We start from the raw sequence: 19655 nt of genomic DNA on the forward strand, positions 1-19655 counted from the left end.
AGTTCTCCCTCCCTCCCCTTCTCACACTTCCCCCAATCCACTCCTCAGAAAAGGTAAGGGGAGTTAACAAAGCCTGGCACATTAAGTTGTGGCAGGACCAGGCCCCTCCCCCCTGCATTTAGGCTGATCAAGGTATTCCACCACAGGGAATGGGCAAAAGCCAGCTCATGCACTAGAGATAAACCCTGGTCTCACTGCCAGGGCTCCCACAAACAGACCAAACTACACAACCATTGCCCACAGTTCGGTCCCATGTAGGCTCCCCAGATGGTAGACATGCTCTTAAATGGTCACTTGATGTTATCAATCTTTAAAAAAAAAATTGCCAACATGGAGATATAATGCCTTGTTTTTGCTTTATTTGTATTCTTAATTACACAGGAAGCTGACAGTTTCTACTGGTATTTGTACTTTCCTTTTGTGAAATGTGTTTACATATTTTGCTTGTATTTTAAGGCAGCCACTAATTTAAAAATTATGTTGGGCTGTCTACTCTGCTACATATCAGAATTATAATAATAAACATGGATTATCCTTCAGAGAGCTTACATTCTAGTAGGAGTTAGAAATGCAAAACTGGCAGGGCGGTGGTGGCGCACACCTTTAATCCCGGCATCAGGAGGTAGAGGCAGGCGGACTCTGTGAGTTCGAGGCCAGTCTGGTCTACAAGAGCTAGTTTTGGGACAGACTCCAAAGCTATAGAGAAACCCTACCTCGAAATACCCGCCCCTTCACCCCGAAAAAAAAAGGAAATGCAAAATTGTCTGTTATCCCAAGGCTGCGGCAAGAAGATGGTAAATTCCAGCTAATCTTGGCTACATAGCAAAGCCCTGTCTTAAGGAAATAAACAGCATTAACAAAAAATAAAACTGTTAAGTCTCGGAATGAAGTGCTATTTAAAGATAAGATGAATATTCCTTACCCAAAATGTTTGGGATTTAAAAGTGTTCTGAATTACATATTTGGGGTTATTTTTTGAATAATTACATATACTTAATAAAGTATCACAACAATTTAAGACTAAACAGAACATATAGCCAACATCAATTTATATACTTTTAGTATAACTGTGCTTTGACTTGGCTGGAATATGAGGTTAGGTGTGAACTTTGCATCTGTGTCAGTTTTGTTTTTGTGTTTTTTTTTCTTACTTAGTTTTTATTCATAATCATAAACTTAACTCTACAATCCAGCTAGACTTGAAGGGGAATGAGGAAAATATGGAACCCAAAGAACTTCAGTGAGAGCAGAGATTACAGGGTACTGCGAGCAGATGGGGCTGGGATGCTCTCCTGAGCTACAGAAGGAATGGTCTGGTGGGTAAGAAGCCCGCAAGTAAAAAGAATTAGAGTTGTCCATAGTCGGAAATGGTGATCTTCTTGCTGGTCTTGCCATTCCTGGACCCAAAACGCTCCATGGCTTCCACAATGTTCATGCCTTCTTTCACCTTCCCAAAGACCACATGTTTGCCATCCAGCCACTCAGTCTTGGTGGTGCAGATAAAAAACTGGGAACCATTTGTGTTTGGTCCAGCATTTGCCATGGACAAGATGCCAGGACCTGTATGCTTCAGGATGAAGTTCTCATCCTCAAATTTTTCTCCGTAGATGGATCTGCCGCCAGTGCCATTATGGCGTGTGAAGTCACCACCCTGGCACATGAATCCTGGAATAATCCTGTGAAAGGAAGAACCCTTATATCCAAATCCTTTCTCTCCAGTGCTCAGAGCACGAAAGTTTTCTGCTGTCTTTGGAACTTTGTCTGCAAACAGCTCGAAGGAGACGCAGCCCAAGGGCTCGCCATCGGCCGCGATGTCGAAGAACACGGTGGGGTTGACCATGGCTGCAGCAAGCGGTGAGAGGGGACAGCGGCGTCTGCAAAAGCTTTTTGTGTTTTTTTTTAAAAGAGTATTTTGGATTTTAGATTTTCAGATTAGGAATGTGGTAATAAAACTGATTGGAAATCAAGAAAAGATTATCTGTTGAATGTGTAATTTCATTTCAACAAAATGAAGCACACACACACACACCAGAGGGACAATGGATTCTAGTAAAAGGGACAGAAAGAATTGTGTCACGGGGACGGAAGATGCTTTCTTAGAGTAACTGAAAAGACTGATCAGACGCTACATCTCCACACGTACGACACACACACAGACACACACACACACGACACAGAAACAGAAAGTAGAGAAAGACTATGTGCCACACAGTTAATGGAGACTATGCCTAAGCGGTACATTTAGGAAAGATCTGTATCTGCTGCTTTGGGTACAGATTGGGAAAGATCCTTTAGTTATATAAGTTTTCTGTAGTATGTTTAGCTTTCAAACAAAACATTAACATATCAGTCTAAACCTTAATATTTGAAACTTATTCATGGAATTTCTATAATGAGAGATTATACTTGAATTGAGGTATATAGCTTTAACATATGTAACAGAAAACTAAAAAAGAATATTTTCCTAAATATTCCCAACAGAGGAGTCTAAGGCAGAAAAGATGTGTGAAACTGCTCTGCGTCAAGACAGTATGTAAGTCAATCTGGCAGGCAAACCTCAGACTACATTCAGAATGCGTCTATTGGGGTGTCAGAAGTCACTCAAAGGACATACAGACTGAAAACAAAGTACACACCTCAGAGCAACTGCCATGGTCAAAGGGTGAGTTTTATGAAGCACAATTTCAAAGAAACACCCATCAAAGCCAAACAATCCAAAAGCACACAAGCATGACAGATGCCCGAGAACTGAAAGAAAGCCAAGTTCTGCAACTGCTGAAAAAGCTCAAGGTCTAGGAAGTATGCACTCATGCATTCAGCATATACTTGATAAAACTATGTAGTATTCTAGAATTATCATTTATAACTAAATATTTTATAAGGACATACAAAAGTAAACAATCTCACAGCATCAATTTTAATCTATAACTCAAAAGTTGGCTGGGCAGAGACAAGCAGTCTCTTTATATTCTGAAGAATCTGAGCTCAGCACTCACCTCTAATATCTGGTTGACATTCATTAACTTGTTAACGTCTCTGGTTAGTTCCAACAATAACCACAGTGACCACCCGCCATTTCCTAAGGTTTTTGTGTGCATACTCAAACACTGGTCCTAACAAAGCAAAAGGAAGCCAAAGAACAAGACCATGCAGCATTAAGCCAAACTGTAACATTTGTCGGCACAGATAACAACAGCACTACGAAGAAAAAAACCCTTTAAGCTAAAAATAAACTTGCATTAAAAAATGTTATGTTTTAACTGGCAAAGAATACATTGAATTAGAAGGACAGAATCTTAGACTTGAAGAAACCCATGATGTATATTATAAAATTGTATTCTGGCTGCTACTGAACCTTTCCCACTGGTACCCCAAAGGAGAGTAACCAAAATGAACTTTCTAAACTTAAATAAACTTAACCATATAATCCTCCCAATTATAAAGGCAAGAAAAGAGAGATAATCTTGTTTGGGCTGAAAATGCAAATTTGAAAAGCTAGACTATCTTGACTCAAATACTAGCTCTGTCATTTCCTACATGTGATTTTTCTTTGACTTCTTTTCCTCATTTATTAAGACTTATTAATATATCATTCTTCATCGGAATCTAAATTTCATATTTCAGGAAAATAAGAGTAAGTTACATATTCACCAATTTGAGGCAGCATTCTATAATTAAACTCATATTTCTATAAAAAGGAAAGTTATAATTATGTGGTATAAATAAAGACTGCACCATTTGTGATCATGTTCTATTTCACTCTAGAACTACACCAAACCTGTAAATCACATTCCCTGGGGTTTCAGGAGTTTGGGATTATACACGAGGCAACTATAGGATAGCAAAATACATTTTCATGTGATTTTAAAGAGCTGAGATTATGTTAAGGACTGAGAACAGTGAAAAGGCACACAGTAAACACTGGGAAAATGACAGCTATTATTGTTACCACTGCAACTACCTTTTACTTTTCCTGCCTACTTTAATGCCTTAGGTCAATGAGTCATGTTTTTTCCTTATTACCACTGCGAATCTCGCTGCCACTGCTCTAGTTTCCTTGTTCCTCCTCCCTGGTCTGTCAAAGACAGTCTACCTAACAGAATAGACTAAATATGTACCCCACCAAAGGACAAACTTAGCATGGTACGGAAGTCTCTGCATGCTGTATCTGATACTCTCTCCACAATCTAGTATTAACCCCTCCCCCGAGCCCCAGTGGGTTATAAAATACAACACATATATAAAACACATTTCCTTCAACACCAAAAAGATAAATTATAATAATTTACTCATCCTATATTGAAGATCAAGCGTTTGGATGTTTCTAATATCTGTAAGTGTATGGCAAGCCACACCTGTAATGCTTTAGTTATGCATTCAAAGCAGATATTTCAAATTAACAAGCAAAGCAATCTCTATGCATAATCTAGTTTTTCTTCCAATCTGTTAGCTGTCTCACCAACATCTACTTATGTAACAGTGGGACTTGCCTTTGAGTCTTTCTCAAGTATTCATGTTATTACAGCAAAATTTCATTTTTAGCATGTTTCATCTACATGGGACTATCCAAATAAATTACATAATGTAAATAGGGCCTTAGTGGCGAAGAAGACATAACTAATTTTTGAAAAATTAGCAATCTAACTGAGCATGGGGTCTAATCTGAAATGTGGTTGATATACAAGCAACTGATTGTTTATGGGTGAAAACTGATTTTCCCTTTGCTGGCAGGAATCAAGTGCAAGTAGCTTCTTGGTTAGGGGTAGGACCCCATGTCCACTTCCGCTCAGGGCTGAGACTCCATCTTGCTTGCACCTATATAGGTCTGAGCATGTCCCATGCCCAGGGGATGTTGGACAACACAAACATAAAAATATCTGAATGTTATCTTTATTAACTTTATTCTTTGGAATTTTTTTCTTATTAGCTGTTGCTTGCTTGATTTTCACTACTGTGTAGATTTTTGTTTTTGTTTTTGGGGGTAGGGAGGGAGGGGAAATATAAAGATGAAGTTATGAAGTTGTATGGTGTCTATTGCTGTGAAGAGACACCATAACCATGGCAACTCTTTTATGGTAAACATTTAATTGGGGCTGGCTTAACAGTGTCAGAGGTTTACTCCATTATCATCATGACAGGATACGACTGTGGTGATATTTTGTTGTGCTCTAATACATAAAGTTTGCCTGAAGATCAGAGGGTGGAGCTAGCCACTAGTTAATCATAGAGGTCTGGAGGTCTGTAGAGACAGACAGGAAGTGATATGGCTCAGCAGAAAGAGGACTATAAGCTAGAAAGAGACATGAGGTTGGCTCTTTTTCGGCTGAGGAGTTAGCAAGGTAAGAGCTGGCTGTGGCTTGCTCTTTTGTCTCTTTGATCTTTCAGCATTTGTCCCAATATCTGGCTCTGAGTTTTTATTATTAATACCAATTAGAACTTGTATAATATATGGCAGCATGCAGGCAGACATGGTACTGGAGACAGAGCTGGAGCTAAGAGTTCTACATCTTGAGCCACAGGTAGCAGAAGGAGAATATTACCCTGAGTGTAGTTTGAGCATATATGACCTCAAAGCCTGGCTCTACAGTGACACACTTCCTCCAACAAGGCCACAATCACTCAAACACACGAGTCTATGGGGGCCATGCCTATTCAAATCACTCCAGGTTGGTAGCATCTAGGAGGAGTTGGAGGAAAAGAACATGATCAAATTATATTGTGTAATTTTTTTTTTTTGTTTTGTTTTGTTTTTTTCGAGACAGGGTTTCTCTGTGGCTTTGGAGCCTGTCCTGGAACTAGCTCTGTAGACCAGGCTGGTCTCGAACTCACAGAGATCCGCCTGCCTCTGCCTCCCGAGTGCTGGGATATTGTGTAATTTTTAAAAACTAAAACTAAAAATTAAAAAAAAATACAAATACTGAATTTTAGACAGAGGGACTAAGACCATAAAGGAAGATGTCTAGCTAGTCCAAAGGCTCAGCAAGGAGACCATAATAGTTATAGAAGAATCTAGAAAATGGCCAAAGATAGAGTCAGAAAATCAGAGTGGTGAATGGCAGACAAATCAGACTCTTGGGGGTCACTGTCTTTCTACCCTGAACACAGTATAAATGCACTGGAGGCTCTGAGTAATTCTGTGATGTTCCCCAGCTTGAGGTACTGTAACAGCATCCTGTCATCTACACCAAGGAAAACAGGTGGAGAGAAGAGACAGTTTGATGCAGAAACTATAACAACCCAGTGTAAAGCAACAGTGCCCAGTATCAGAGAAAATAAAGGAGATGGTAAAGAGTAGTTAGACAATGGACATATTTTGCTGGTGAGTCAACAAAAGTTTTGTGGACTTTGGTAGAGCTTATGGATCAAAGTTATAAAGAGGAAAGACCAAACCATAACTAAACCACCACAAACATCTTAAAGTTATATCCTTAAATAGCCAAGTCCTTAATGACCAAGTGACAAAGATATGAAGCCTTTTTCCATGCACTATAAATAAGACCATGGAAAATGCTATTTAATGCTACAAGCCTTTTGAGATATAAAATCTTTAATACTGCTCCATAAAAGAAGATACATTAGAGTACCAATTAATCAGGCTATATTCTTTGAGACTATATATGGCTAACCTAATATATGATTAATTTTTTATATTAGAAAATTTTGTGGCTGATGTGGGATTTCCTTCTGTATGCTGTGATTACTATTAATAAATAAAGCAACTGCTTTGGACCTATAGCAGGGAAGAACTTAGGTAGGTGGGGAAAACTAAACTGAATGCTGGGAGAAAGAAAGGGGGAGTCAGAGAGAAATCATGTAGCCCCTGGCCAGAGACAGACGAGGGAACTTTAGCCAGTAAGCCACAGCCAAGTGGCAATACACAGATTAATAGAAATGGGTTAAATTAATATGTAAGAATTAGCCAATAAGAAGCTAGAGCTAATAAGCCAAGCAGCGATTTAATGAATACAGTTTCTGTGTGATGATTTGGGGCTGAGCAGGTGGGAACCAACAAGCAGCCTCCTCCAACATATGGCTACTCAAGATAAAAGCATTCCGTAAGCATTTATAGTGGAAGCTTAAAAGGGGAATATAGCAATGAAAGTAAAATACAAAGAACGGTTTCAGCAACTAAAACATTAATTAAATCACTCAAAATATTTTTTAAATAAATATAGTAATCCCTATATTTCCCAAGAAAAAAAAAAGACATCTGCCAAGACTAGAGGTATAATTATTTAACTAAAATGTTCACTGGTTAATTAAGCAGGACAGGTAAAACTGTGACATACACAGGCATACACATGAAACAAACACACACCTATCTCTATACCCTAATATGAGTGGCCCCCAGAACAGCATGTCATTTTTAAAATATAGATTGGAGGAATATTTTTGCTATTTTGTCACTTATCTATAAAGGGAGGCTTACTTATTTTCACTAATACTTAGATTTAAAAATCCAATTAGGATATTAGTAGAAAAATTTTTATAAATGGCTATTTATAGGGTATAGGAGGAATTACATGAGTATTTTACCACTTAATTTTACCCAAAAAAATTAAGTGGTATTTTACCTAAAAAAAAAATTTAAATGGAAAAGAATCTAAAGCTAAACTCAACCAATGAACGACATGGTACTGTCAAGTTGGTAGCATCACTGAGAACAAAGAATTATTCTAGCTGGATAAAGGGTGCATGCCTATAATCCTGGGCTGAGGGTGGAGATTCATTAGTTTGAGGCCAGCCTAAGCTACATGTCAAGTACCAGGCTGCACAGGTGATATAATAAAATCTACTGCAAACACAAAACAAAATCATTCAACAAATTCACAAGTCAAATATCCTAAATACAGAAAGAAAATACCAAAAACAAAACACTGTCATCAGTACTGGACACTCGGGCGAATGTATGTGCAATACATGACAAAGCTCATCAGCAATGTTGTGTTATTTTGATCCTATAATGTCTGGCCATGAAGAGAGGACTAAAGAATAACACCTCTATTGGATTATGAACGAAGAAATTACCAATCCAGTAGCAATGTACACTCTTGGAACACATTACAAAAGAGTAGGGCTTCTTCAAGAATTACAGTATAATTTGTTAACCAAGTAAAGGCAACTGTCATAGGCTGAAGTATATCAAATGTAAATGTACGAGCTTCAAAAGATGCTTAACTTGAAAAGTAATTAGTATGTTAAAATCAACACAGAAAAAAACAGTAGACCAAGGAGAAAAAAATGATTGGAGTATAAGTAGAAAATGAAGACATCAAAGCCTTCTAACCTGTAGATGACTTGGTTCTAAAAATAAAGAGGCCCTCAAGACCCCACCAGAAAACTCTTAGAGGTGATAAAAACATCGGCAGAACAGTAGGATATAAAAGTCAACATAAAAACCAACAATTTTACTATATGCCAATAATAAACATTTTAGAAAGAAAGGGGAAAAACTTCCATAACTGCCTCCAAAAAAATTAAACAAAACCCACAAACATCTCTGTAATACCATGAACTATATCACACTAAACCTAACAAAGGAAGGGAAAAGATTCTACAATGAAAACTGTACAAAAGTCACAAAGGAAACTGAGAAAGAAATCAGAAAATGGAAAGATTTGCCATACTCATAGACTAGAAAAATGTATATATACTACCAAAAACAATCTACAGATTCTACACAACTCATCAAAACCCCAAGGTTAAACCATCTTATTCACAAAGAAGCACAAAAGACCTTGATAGTCAAAGCACTGCTGAACAAAAGCACAGTGCTGGAGCTATCAGCATAATCTGTTGCAAATTTTATCACAGAACAGAGCAAGGTACCAGCACGAAACAGACACGGAGATCAGTGGAGTATTAGAGTCAAGGCAAATGTAAACACATGTAGGCACCTGACTTTGGAAAACATGTTAAAAAATACACACTGAAATAGCCTCTTCAACAGACAGTGATGATAATAAAATTGCATAGCCACACACAAAAGAATGAAACCGGATCCCTATTGCTTCCCTGTATTAAGATCAACTGCACAGGATCAAAGAGCTAATCCTCTGAACTGTTAAAATGAAAATAGCAGGGGTAACACCTGAATGGGAACAGGAAAGACTTTCTGAACAAGACTCCAGTCTCACAGGAAATGACGCCAACAACTAACAAGGGAAATTTCATCAAACTAGGAAGCTTCTGTTTAGTAAAGGAAATATTCAAGTGAAGAGACAGCATATAGTGAGAGAAAAAAATTATAGCTTGTATTTTTTACATAAATTAATATCAAGAACACACAAGAACTGAAAAAACTAACATGAGAAGAACGTTCTTAAAAGATAAAACACAAATGACAGAAAACATTTAAAAATGTTCATTTTCACTACAAGAAATGCACCATCAAAGAAATGCAAATCAAAACTACACTGAGATTCTGTCTCATCCCAGTTGTAAAGGTAGTCATTAAAAAAGACCACCAAATGATGGCAAGGACATGGCAACAGAGAAGCCTACTCAGAAGTTAAACTAGTGCAGCCACTATGGAAGTCAGAAGTGAACTTTCTCAAAATAGATCTAAAAGTCTATCTCTTATATAACCCTACTATGCCACAAACTTCCGGGCATTTGCACCAAGGTTTCTAAGCCCAATGGTGTTGGCTAGTTTTATGTCAACTTGACACAAGCTAGGGTCATCTAGGAAGAGGGAACGTTAGTTGAGAAAATGCCTTCATCAGATTGGCCTGCAGGCAACCCTGTGGAACACTTTCTTAATCAGTGATTGATTGGAGAGGGCCCAGCTCACTGTGGATGACATGGTACCACTCCTAGGCAGGTGGTCGTAGGTTGTATAAGAAAGCAGGCTGAACAAGCCATGAGTGAGCAAACCTGTAAGCAGTATTCCTCTAAGGCCTCTGTTTTGGTTCCTGTTTCCAGGTTCCCGCCTAGAGTACCTGCCCTGAAGTTCTTCAATCACAGATGTGACCTGAGAGCTGTAAACTGAAATAATCCCTTTCCTTTCCAAGCTGCTTTTGCTCATGATGTTTTATCACAACAGAAACCCTAAGACACTGATATATCAAAGAGACAATGGCACATCAATGCTTACTGTAGTACTACTTACAATAGCCAAATTATTGACCCATTTTTAATTAAGCTCTTAGATGTGAATGTATGTATAAAGCCACAATTCTCGAACTGTAGTAATAATCTTGTGAATGAGAGGAAACATGGCTAAGACTAAAATCTGTAGGTAGGACATTCAGAAGAAAATCCTGAAATGATCCAAGTCCTTGATGATAATATTAAATAGTTTAATAAATCTGAATGAATGAATGAATGAATGAAGCCATTCTTCAAAACTACATACTATTGTATAGGACAAATGTCCTTGCTGACTAAGTTGTTTTAAATTTTAAATTCTGTCACATATAACTGAAGGCATGACAACTGACTCAGTAGGTTTATGATTCAACAGAATCTATGCAAAGAAATTATATATATATAAAGACCGTGCTGACGTGTGAGTTTAATCCCAGCGCTAGGGGTGTGGAGCTCGGTAGATCTCTGCACCTTAGGGGTCAGCCAGCTTCATCTACTCACCTAGTTCCAGACCAGTGAGATCCCCTGCTTCAAAACTCCATTAGAAAGCGTCTGATAAACAGTAACAGAGCTGCCCCTGTCCTCCGAACACACACACACATGTGCATGCACATCTGTACTCACAAACACCTCACATATCTACCAAGACTTCTCTAGTGTAGAGCAAACAGTTCAGGCCTCAGAAAGAAGAAACAAACCTCTAACAGATTAGTGGCAAACCTAAAATAAAGCTGAAGAAATACAAATCTTCGTGTTTCTAGGCCAGGCCATTTTTTATTACACTATATTGTTTCCCCTTAAAACATATATATCCAATTTTCATATACATGCAGAAAATAAAAACCACAGTGAGATTCACAATGAAGGCTTACTAAAAGTTAATTACAATAGTCCCTTCTTGCTGCCAACTATGGTCTGCAAACAGTAGTTGGTTTTCCCCCCCTTTTAACTCTTTCACATAACTTTATGAAAGTATTTCAAAAGTGCTCTACTTTAGTAGCTCTTGTTCATTTTACTGTGCTTAACATATTCAGTATTTAGTACTTGTTAAAATCTGATATAAGAAAATAGATTACACAATGGTATGCATAGTAATAAAAACTAATTTAACAGAAACATTTTAATATATCTATATTCACATACTAAATGTTTGAACAAAGTACTCATACATAAAAGGCAGTTGAGAATAGAGTGACTCTCACTACAAGATATACTTCCAGAAAATGATCTTAAGAAAAGCTAATGAGGTCAATTGGAGAATTATGCATCATTCTCCATTTAGCAATGGAACTCAGTTAAGAACTGTTCCTTTCTGACGATTTCACGATTACACAGTAGACAAGACTAACCCTGCATCATTCAGTCAGACTATAGCTACACCCAAAAGAAAACAAATGGACAATGTATGCATTATTGATTTTAATACAAAATGCAAAGGGCCCCAGCAGTAAAAAACTTAATATTTGAATGCACAAGAATTGCTAGCTTTCTTTCCTGAAAAGAAATTTTAGGAGTTAAGGTTGCAGGATTAAACGTTCACAAGGATTTTTATAAAATGTTTTTGATATTAGTATAACACTAAAACACAGAACTGGCTTACTCTGCAATATCAAGATATCCACAGGAAGCGGCTGCATGGAGTGGTATCCAGCCTTCATTGTCAGGTTGATTGATATTTGCTCCATTTTCTACCAGAAACTTCACCATATCAACATTGTCATCAATGCAAGCCTGAAAACAAAATAGAAAGCATGACTAGAAAAAAACTGAATCAACAGTCTGAAAAACAAGTCAACAGATTAAAACTTCTGCTTTATGCATCTTTAAATCTATCCTCTGTAAATTAATCTGTAACAATAATGACTGTACAGCCATCAAACAGTACAATCACACTAGATTCCGCGAGTCCTCCCTTAAATCCACATAATAGTATGGCAGGCGACTATTCTTTATGCCAACCCAAGCAGGAAAACCAACACAACCCACTAAAATGTAACAGAACAAATCAAGCCACACATGTAGGCACACATCTGCAGTCTTAGCATCAGGAAGATGGAGGTAAGTGAATGCCAACAATTTGAGGCCAGCCTGATTTACACAGTGAGTTACATAGCAAGGGCCTGCCTCAACAAAACAAAAGACAGATATACTTAGCAAGCAACGTATTATAACTAAGTAATAACACCTTTACTGACTATAGCGGAGATTTCCAAAAGGTGGTCTATTAGGAGATTAGGGAATGGAAAGGATCCAAGACCCTTTTAGGAAATTACCATATTATTTTCAAAATAACATCAAAAAATTATTTCCCCGTGACTTTGTGACAAGTAACACTTGAAAAGCAAAAGCAATAAAGATGTAAACTGTATCAGATCTCAACTCCTGGGTAGTGTTCGTCTAATACGCCACGGCATAAAGCAGGAAGTATACATTAAAGCCCTTTTCTGGACATGACAGGTGTCTTCAGAAGCATTTATACAAGCGGCTTGTTACAACTAGCTACTTTTCTAATGGGCATTACTTTTCCCTAATGACAAGCCACAGCGAGTATATGGTGAATTTAATTTCTGGAAAATTGATTTCTTTAAAATGAACAAAGTCAGTCTATCATTTCAAGAACAGAAATTAACACCAATACTAGACATGCAACTAATACATCACCAATGTGAAATTCAAGTTTTTAAAAGAAAATAGTTTTGATTTTAAAATACTCTTTATGTAGCATGAGAAAAAAATTAATGTATTATTACTGTATGCATGAGGGTGTGCACACGCATGTGTGTGGAGGTAAGAGAATAATTCTGAGGAGTCAGTTCTTTCCTTCCGCCTCTATGTGGGCACCAGACAGACAGACCATAAGTCTTGTAGGAAAAGCACTTTACTTGTTTCGATATCTCATAGATCAGAAAAATTTATTTCTAAGTTATTGTAATTTTATTCGATTTATTTATTTATTTATTTATTTATTTTTTGGTTTTTCGAGACAGGGTTTCTCTGTGGCTTTGGAGCCTGTCCTGGAACTAGCTCTGTAGACCAGGCTGGTCTCGAACTCACAGAGATCCGCCTGCCTTTGCCTCCCGAGTGCTGGGATTAAAGGCGTGCTCCTCATTTCTAACACATGACTCTGTAAATATTAATGTAATCTATAAGAACTCATCGAATCTTCAAAACTTAAGCATAAATAAGGAAGTCTGGAGAGGGGACTGGAGAGGTAGCACAGAGGTTAAGAGGGATCCTGTTCTCACTGAGAAACCAGGCTCAGTTACCAATACCGACACATGGTGGCTCACAACTGCCTGAAACTTCAGTCCAGGAAACCCAATCCCAGAATCCCTCACTGGAGAATGGAGAGATAAGAGCAACATGAATAAAGCCAACCAATGCTACAAAGGGAGATCCTATCCTAAAAAAGCATCAACACAAACAAACAAATACCTAACCAGCTCTCAAACCAAAGTATCTGCTTATACTTAGGAAAAGAAACTATCTTCTAAAAAGAAAACAACAAAAAGATTTGAATGGCAAAACTGATCTGAAACTGAAAGATAAAACACACAGCTCCTCTTTTCTGTGCTATCTACAGTAAACTTCATTTTTTGCTGACATTTTATTTAACATAATTTCATAGTTGGCTTGTATTCAAAATAACCAGCAAAAGCATATACATCCTGTATTTCACCATGAGATTTACCCCCCAGTGTTCTGAGCAAAACCATGGGTGTCAAGGTCCCCAATGCTGGTATCTAACATTTTATCTGTTGCTACAGAAAGTAGAGAACAAAATTATACAAAAATCAAAACTACATTGAGGGTATCACTAAGCTCTTAGGTTGGAAACTCACCACATCTAATGGGTTGTAATTTTAACAGTGCACCCCCTCCCCCAATTAAAAGTCATTTTGTTGCTGTGCTGTTTAAGTAAAATGTCAGATTGCTTAACTAGGACGCAGTTAGCAGAGTACAGAGAAAATTTTAACTCATCAATCCAAGTTGAGATGTTGACTACTATGGAGTCGACTCAGCATACGAAGTCCAAGTTTGCAACCATCAGCAAAACTGTACCTATGATTAAAAGATAGTTTTTCCAGAGCTGTAGAATCGCATTCCCAGAATATAAGACAAGGCCCTTCATGCAGCTGGGAAAACAAACCCAAATGTTCCTGAATTCTTGAGACGCTGTCACACCCTCAAGTTCACTAAGGCCCCAAAGAGGAGGCCGACAGTCAGTGACAGCACACCACCTGCTTTTGGGTGGTCAAGGATTCCAACAACAGCCACCAGTGTTGCATAGCCAAAGATAAATAATACAAAAGCACTCACTTTTGAGCCAATGAGCTGTTATAAAAGTCTCTCTCCTTAAAGGAGACCACATAGAACAGGGCATACAAACCATATAGTGAAGTACAGTAGAGAGGATGAGCCCCCTGTCAGTAGGGTTTGTGTGTGTGTGTGTGTGTGTGTGTGTGTGTGTGTGTGTGTGATAGTGTATGTTTGGTTATTCCTACAAAAGAGCCTTGTAAAGACCATTTCAATGTAAGTGAAAGCAGTTTGGGGATGACTGATGTCAGATAAAACAAGAGTCTTTGTCTAAATGTCTTCTTTCAATTAACTAATTAATGTGTGTGAGTGTACACTTGGCAGGGCCCAGAAAAGGGTGTCGGATCCCTTGGAGCTGGAGTTATAAGCTGTCGTGAGATGACTAAAAGGGGTGCTGGAAAACTCTCATTAAAAATCCCTAACTGTTCGGCAACTCTTCGTTCCTGAGCAATTACAACAAATTAGCTTCACAGATTTTTGGGGTAGGGAGTGGGAATGGGACAGTGGTATTGGGAACAGATCCCAAGGTCTCATACATTCTAGGTAAGCACTAGCGATGAGCTCCAGGCACCAGCAAATATCACCTTTTTGATAAGGTCTTTTCTGGTCTCCATATAAAACCCACAAACTCCTGCCCTACCATTTTCTCCATGTCACTTACCCTACAACATGTTACATATTTTTGCTTAATTGCTCACCATCAATTTATCTTACTGTTAACACAAAAGTTTAATAAAAAGAAAGTTTTTGATAACTTAATACTTTTTATGGTATTTGGCATGTGGAAGGACACACGAATGCAGACTTTAAAAGACCTAAAAGGATTTACAAGTTTAAAGAAGTAGCATAAGTGACAGTCTGGACACTAACAGAGTTGTCTCTGATTCCACAATACATGTACTTTCTCCAGAAGCAAGAAAAATGCTGCTAGTAGCATTTCTCTGAAGAAGAAAATCATGAGGGGCAGAGGAAATGGCTCAGCTGGTGAAGTGTCTGCACCACAAGCATGAAAATCCGAGTCTGGGTCCCCAGGCCTCACATGAAAAGCTAGGCACAGATATGCACCTGAATCCCAGTGCTAGGCACAGATACGCACCTGAATCCCAGTGCTAGGCACAGATATGCACCTGAATCCCAGTGCTAGGCACAGATATGCACCTGCATCCCAGTGCTAGGCACAGATACACACCTGAATCCCAGTGCTAGGCACAGATATGCACCTGAATCCCAGTGCTAGGCACAGATATGCACCTGAATCCCAGTGCAAGGCACAGATACGCACCTGAATCCCAGTGCTAGGCACAGATACGCACCTGAATCCCAGTGCTAGGCACAGATATGCACCTGAATCCCAGTGCTAGGCACAGATACGCACCTGAATCCCAGTGCTAGGCACAGATATGCACCTGAATCCCAGTGCTAGGCACAGATACGCACCTGAATCCCAGTGCTAGGCACAGATACGCACCTGAATCCCAGTGCTAGGCACAGATACGCACCTGAATCCCAGTGCTAGGCACAGATATGAACCTGAATCCCAGTGCTAGGCACAGATACGCACCTGCATCCCAGTGCTAGGCACAGATGTGCACCTGCATCCCAGTGCTAGGCACAGATATGCACCTGAATCCCAGTGCTAGGCAGAGGGAGCCAACAAGATCCCAGGGGGGTTAAAGTGATGAGCTCCAGGTCACCAAGATCCTGTCTTATTAGAGCAACAGAGAAAACACTGGACATCCACCTCTGGCTTAAACACACACACACACACACACACACACACACACACACACACACACACACAGCCTGTGGCATTAGTATCTTAGTATTTCCAGTCCAGGGAAGAAGCTGACATTTACATATCACTAAAATTCTCTAACATGTTAAAAATTCATATACATCTGGGACTCCCCTTCAACAATTTATAAGTCATAGAAGGGTTCAAAGTACTTAAAACATATTCTGATCATAAATTAATAGGTAGCAATTATTATTAATTTAAACTTGTGGTCTTTTGTGGGCAGTGGTTAAAGGTAAAATAGTTATAAGGGATTTGACAACCACAGCTATGTAATATCAAAACAAACAAGTGATACAAAACTTGACTGTGTTAGGAAGTACTTTACAGAATGTTATTTAAAAGAAAATGATACTTCACATTAACTTACTGGAGATATTTCTAAGCATCATAATCATTTTCCTAAAAAAAAAAAAAAACCACTGAGTTCTCTTCACTTTTTGCTAATTCTCATAGACTCCAAGACAGAATTCTAATTATCATCAATACAAAATATAAGATTGCTCAACGAATGTTTATAATGCAAATGGAATTATGGTTTCAAAGAAAAGTCAAACATACAGGAGACTTTTTAGAAAAGGATATACCATGCTCCTGCAGTAACAGTGGCTCAGAGTAACAGCAGTGAGAGACAGAAGAAATCAAGGTGGGATTCAAGATGACATCTGAAAATGCACATAGTTTTACAGCAGAAGAATTTCATGATCCCAGCAGGATATCAAAACCATCACCAGAAGCATATGGAGAGGAATGGCCATCTTCATCCTAGGCATGGGCGGCGGCAGCAAATAACAAGGGGGAACTATATGAAGAAAATTTAAGTGACTTAAGAAAAAAAAGCCACACTTTGTAGTGCTGGCTAGCCTGAAACTTCCTACATAGAACAGGCCGGCCTAAAGTCAGAGGCCTACCTGCCTCTGCCTCCTGGGATTAAGGGTTTGTGTTGAAACTTTGAGAAACTATAAGGTTTAATAAAAATTAAGAATAAAGAAGGGCAAGGGAAAGCCACTTATGGGGATGAAAACTAGAGTTTCAAAGAGTAGACAGAGGGGGAAATACAGTGATTTTATTAATTCTGAATAAATGAGCTTAGAAATCTGAATATGTATTTAACTTGCAAACTTTCAGTTTTGGCAATACATATAAACTAGGAAATTACTACACTGAGGTAATTTCTTAAAATCTTAAGATCTGAGGAATGAAATGACATAATTGTATCTTAAAACAAACAAATAAAATAATGGGACCTGAAATTGTTGAAAAAATGAAGGAAAGTGATTGTAAAATCATAAATAAGAAGTTTGCTATGGAATAATCCTTTTGTTCACTGTGAATACGTATTACTTTCATTGGTTAATAGAGCTGACTGGCTGATGTCTAGGCAGGAGTTTTGGTGCAGAGAAAATGCAGGGAAAAAGGGCGGAGTCTCAGGAGTCTCAAGGAGAAGCCATGAGATGCAGAGCAAACAGAGTGGGCAATACATTAGATGAGGTAACTGAGCAAGCCTTGGGGCAGCACACAGATGAATAGGAATGGGTTAATTTAAGTTCTAAGAGCTAGTTAGTAACAAGCCTAAGTTACTGGCTGAGCATTTATAATTAATAATAAGTCTCTGTGTGGTTACTTGGAAGCGGGCTGGCAGAACAGAAAAGTCCACCAACAGAAATAAATTATAATCAGCATACTCTACTTAGAATAAAGACATCTATAGCATTTTATTCAATCAGCAAAGAAAAATATGTTTTAAATGAAAACCCATCACACACCAAAATTAACCCAACCCAAAGTCTATACATCTTAATAAACTTCTATACAGTTAGATTAGCCATTTGAAACAGAATCTCATTTTCCTACAGGAGATATATATCTGAGTTTAAAGTAAAAATAACTGTGCAACAGAGCCTTGTATATAACAAACAACGTGAAGTAGAACATGGTAAAGATAAAGGGGAGTAGGATGCAGAAGAGTCTTAGTTGCCTTCTTATGAAAATGTTTAGGGGGAAAAAAGATGTATTTTTCAAGCTTCTTCATTTGATGAAGGCTACTTGAAAAAATAGCATATAGGAAATATCTATTTTATAATAAATGAGTATCTGAATTTTAAATATGTGTAAGTTTAACTTAATATAATGCAAAAATAGCACAAATATGTAAAATAACTAATGCTAAATCTGCTTAGTTCATAAGTTGTAATGTTTTAATATGAATTAATGCTAACACTATCACAAACTTGTATTCTATCTACATCTCAAATTCAAGGTGTAAATTGTTCAAACTGTTCATTTATAAGCCACACATACACTGGCAAGGCATAAAAAATGCTGTTGCAAGAAGAATCAGAAGCTAACACATGCAGCACATTAAGAGACACGTGACTTGCAGACTTAAAATACTTGTCTAAATTTGGTCAGTTACTGAGCCATACAAGGTAAGAAACAATGAATCAAATATATTTCTAAAATCTTAACAGGCATGGCTTAAGTTTTTACTGAATGCACATCCAGGCCAATTACCAACAGTAAATGGCTGTGGGAGATGTCTTCATCCTTTAATTTTAGGTCCAGGGAGCACATTAATTTGAGCTGCAAATTTACTCAACAAACTGCTTCAAGTATGTAAGATTTCTGTTTTTATTGTCTCATGTGTGTGCATAAAAAAAATTGAAGTATGCATAAAGGGGCTACCAAAAAAACAAAACTTCAAGGCAGAGCCCAAAGACAAATTTTGTATTGAACCTGTTTAGCTTTGATAACATTAAACTGTATTCCTAAAATAGGCCAAAACCAATGTATTCAGCATCTATATAGTTTAATTAGGCAAAATCACAACTACAGAAACAATAGTACTTAAAATAAGTTCTAATATCGTTCTAGTCCTTCTCAAAGTGTTTTTGTTAAATGCACACTCTGGAGGCAGACTGTCCGGGAGTCATCTCCTTGGGAGGACTGCTCACCTGCCGAGACAGAGCTTCTGGAAAGAGGACGGTAACAACAGTATCCAGAAAAGTTTACAGTGGAGGCCCATGAATTAACAACACAAAGCAGTACCCATCAAATGACTAGGCTACTGTTTTTCTGTAACTACACACTCAGGTGCTAAATCCTTCCCACTTAATTTTTTTCATTTTTAATATTTTTATTCTAAGAGTAAACATTTTCCCCTCTTTAAATTTTAAAAGAATGTTAAATGAAGAAAAACTGTCAAATATTACCTTTACTACACTGTGGTAAGAGTTCCACCTACAAATGGATAATGAAGTTTTAGATGATCCACTAAGAGTATCTTGGGATCCCAAGCCTCCTTCAAACAGTCTTCCATAAGCTTAGTCATGCAAATTAGATAAGATGCAAAAAACAGAGCAATGGAAAACAGCAGTTGTATATGCACGTAATTATAGCAATTTAGTGTGAAAATCTAATTACCAGCAATAATTAAAATGCTTATGCCTAATCA

The 19655-nt window shown here is 37.9% G+C and overlaps 2 protein-coding genes across 7 annotated transcripts in view; both read right to left on the minus strand.

Annotated features, from left to right (window-relative positions):
* Positions 1–19655, minus strand: part of Ppp1r12a (protein phosphatase 1 regulatory subunit 12A) — a 112142-nt gene that overhangs the window by 60573 nt on the left and 31914 nt on the right. For all 6 annotated transcript variants that reach the window (XM_041677475.1, XM_041677448.1, XM_041677466.1 and 3 more), the window contains exon 2: positions 11690–11820. In XM_041677475.1, coding sequence (XP_041533409.1) covers positions 11690–11820 — 131 coding nt within the window. The remainder of the gene's footprint in view (positions 1–11689; positions 11821–19655) is intronic.
* On the minus strand, positions 1321–1855 carry LOC121464472 (peptidyl-prolyl cis-trans isomerase A-like). Its single transcript, XM_041677493.1, has one exon. The coding sequence runs from the start codon at positions 1838–1840 to the stop codon at positions 1346–1348; it is 495 nt and encodes a 164-aa protein (XP_041533427.1). The 5' UTR covers positions 1841–1855; the 3' UTR covers positions 1321–1345.

The sequence above is a fragment of the Microtus oregoni genome, unplaced genomic scaffold, assembly GCF_018167655.1.
Source record: "Microtus oregoni isolate MIOR12 unplaced genomic scaffold, Mior012 000001F_ref0000356, whole genome shotgun sequence".
NCBI classification, from domain to species: domain Eukaryota; kingdom Metazoa; phylum Chordata; class Mammalia; order Rodentia; family Cricetidae; genus Microtus; species Microtus oregoni.

Coding starts and splice junctions, on each gene's coding strand:
- LOC121464472 (XM_041677493.1), bottom strand. CDS start 1,840: ATGGTCAACCCCACCGTGTTCTTCGACATCGCGGCCGATGGCGAGCCC.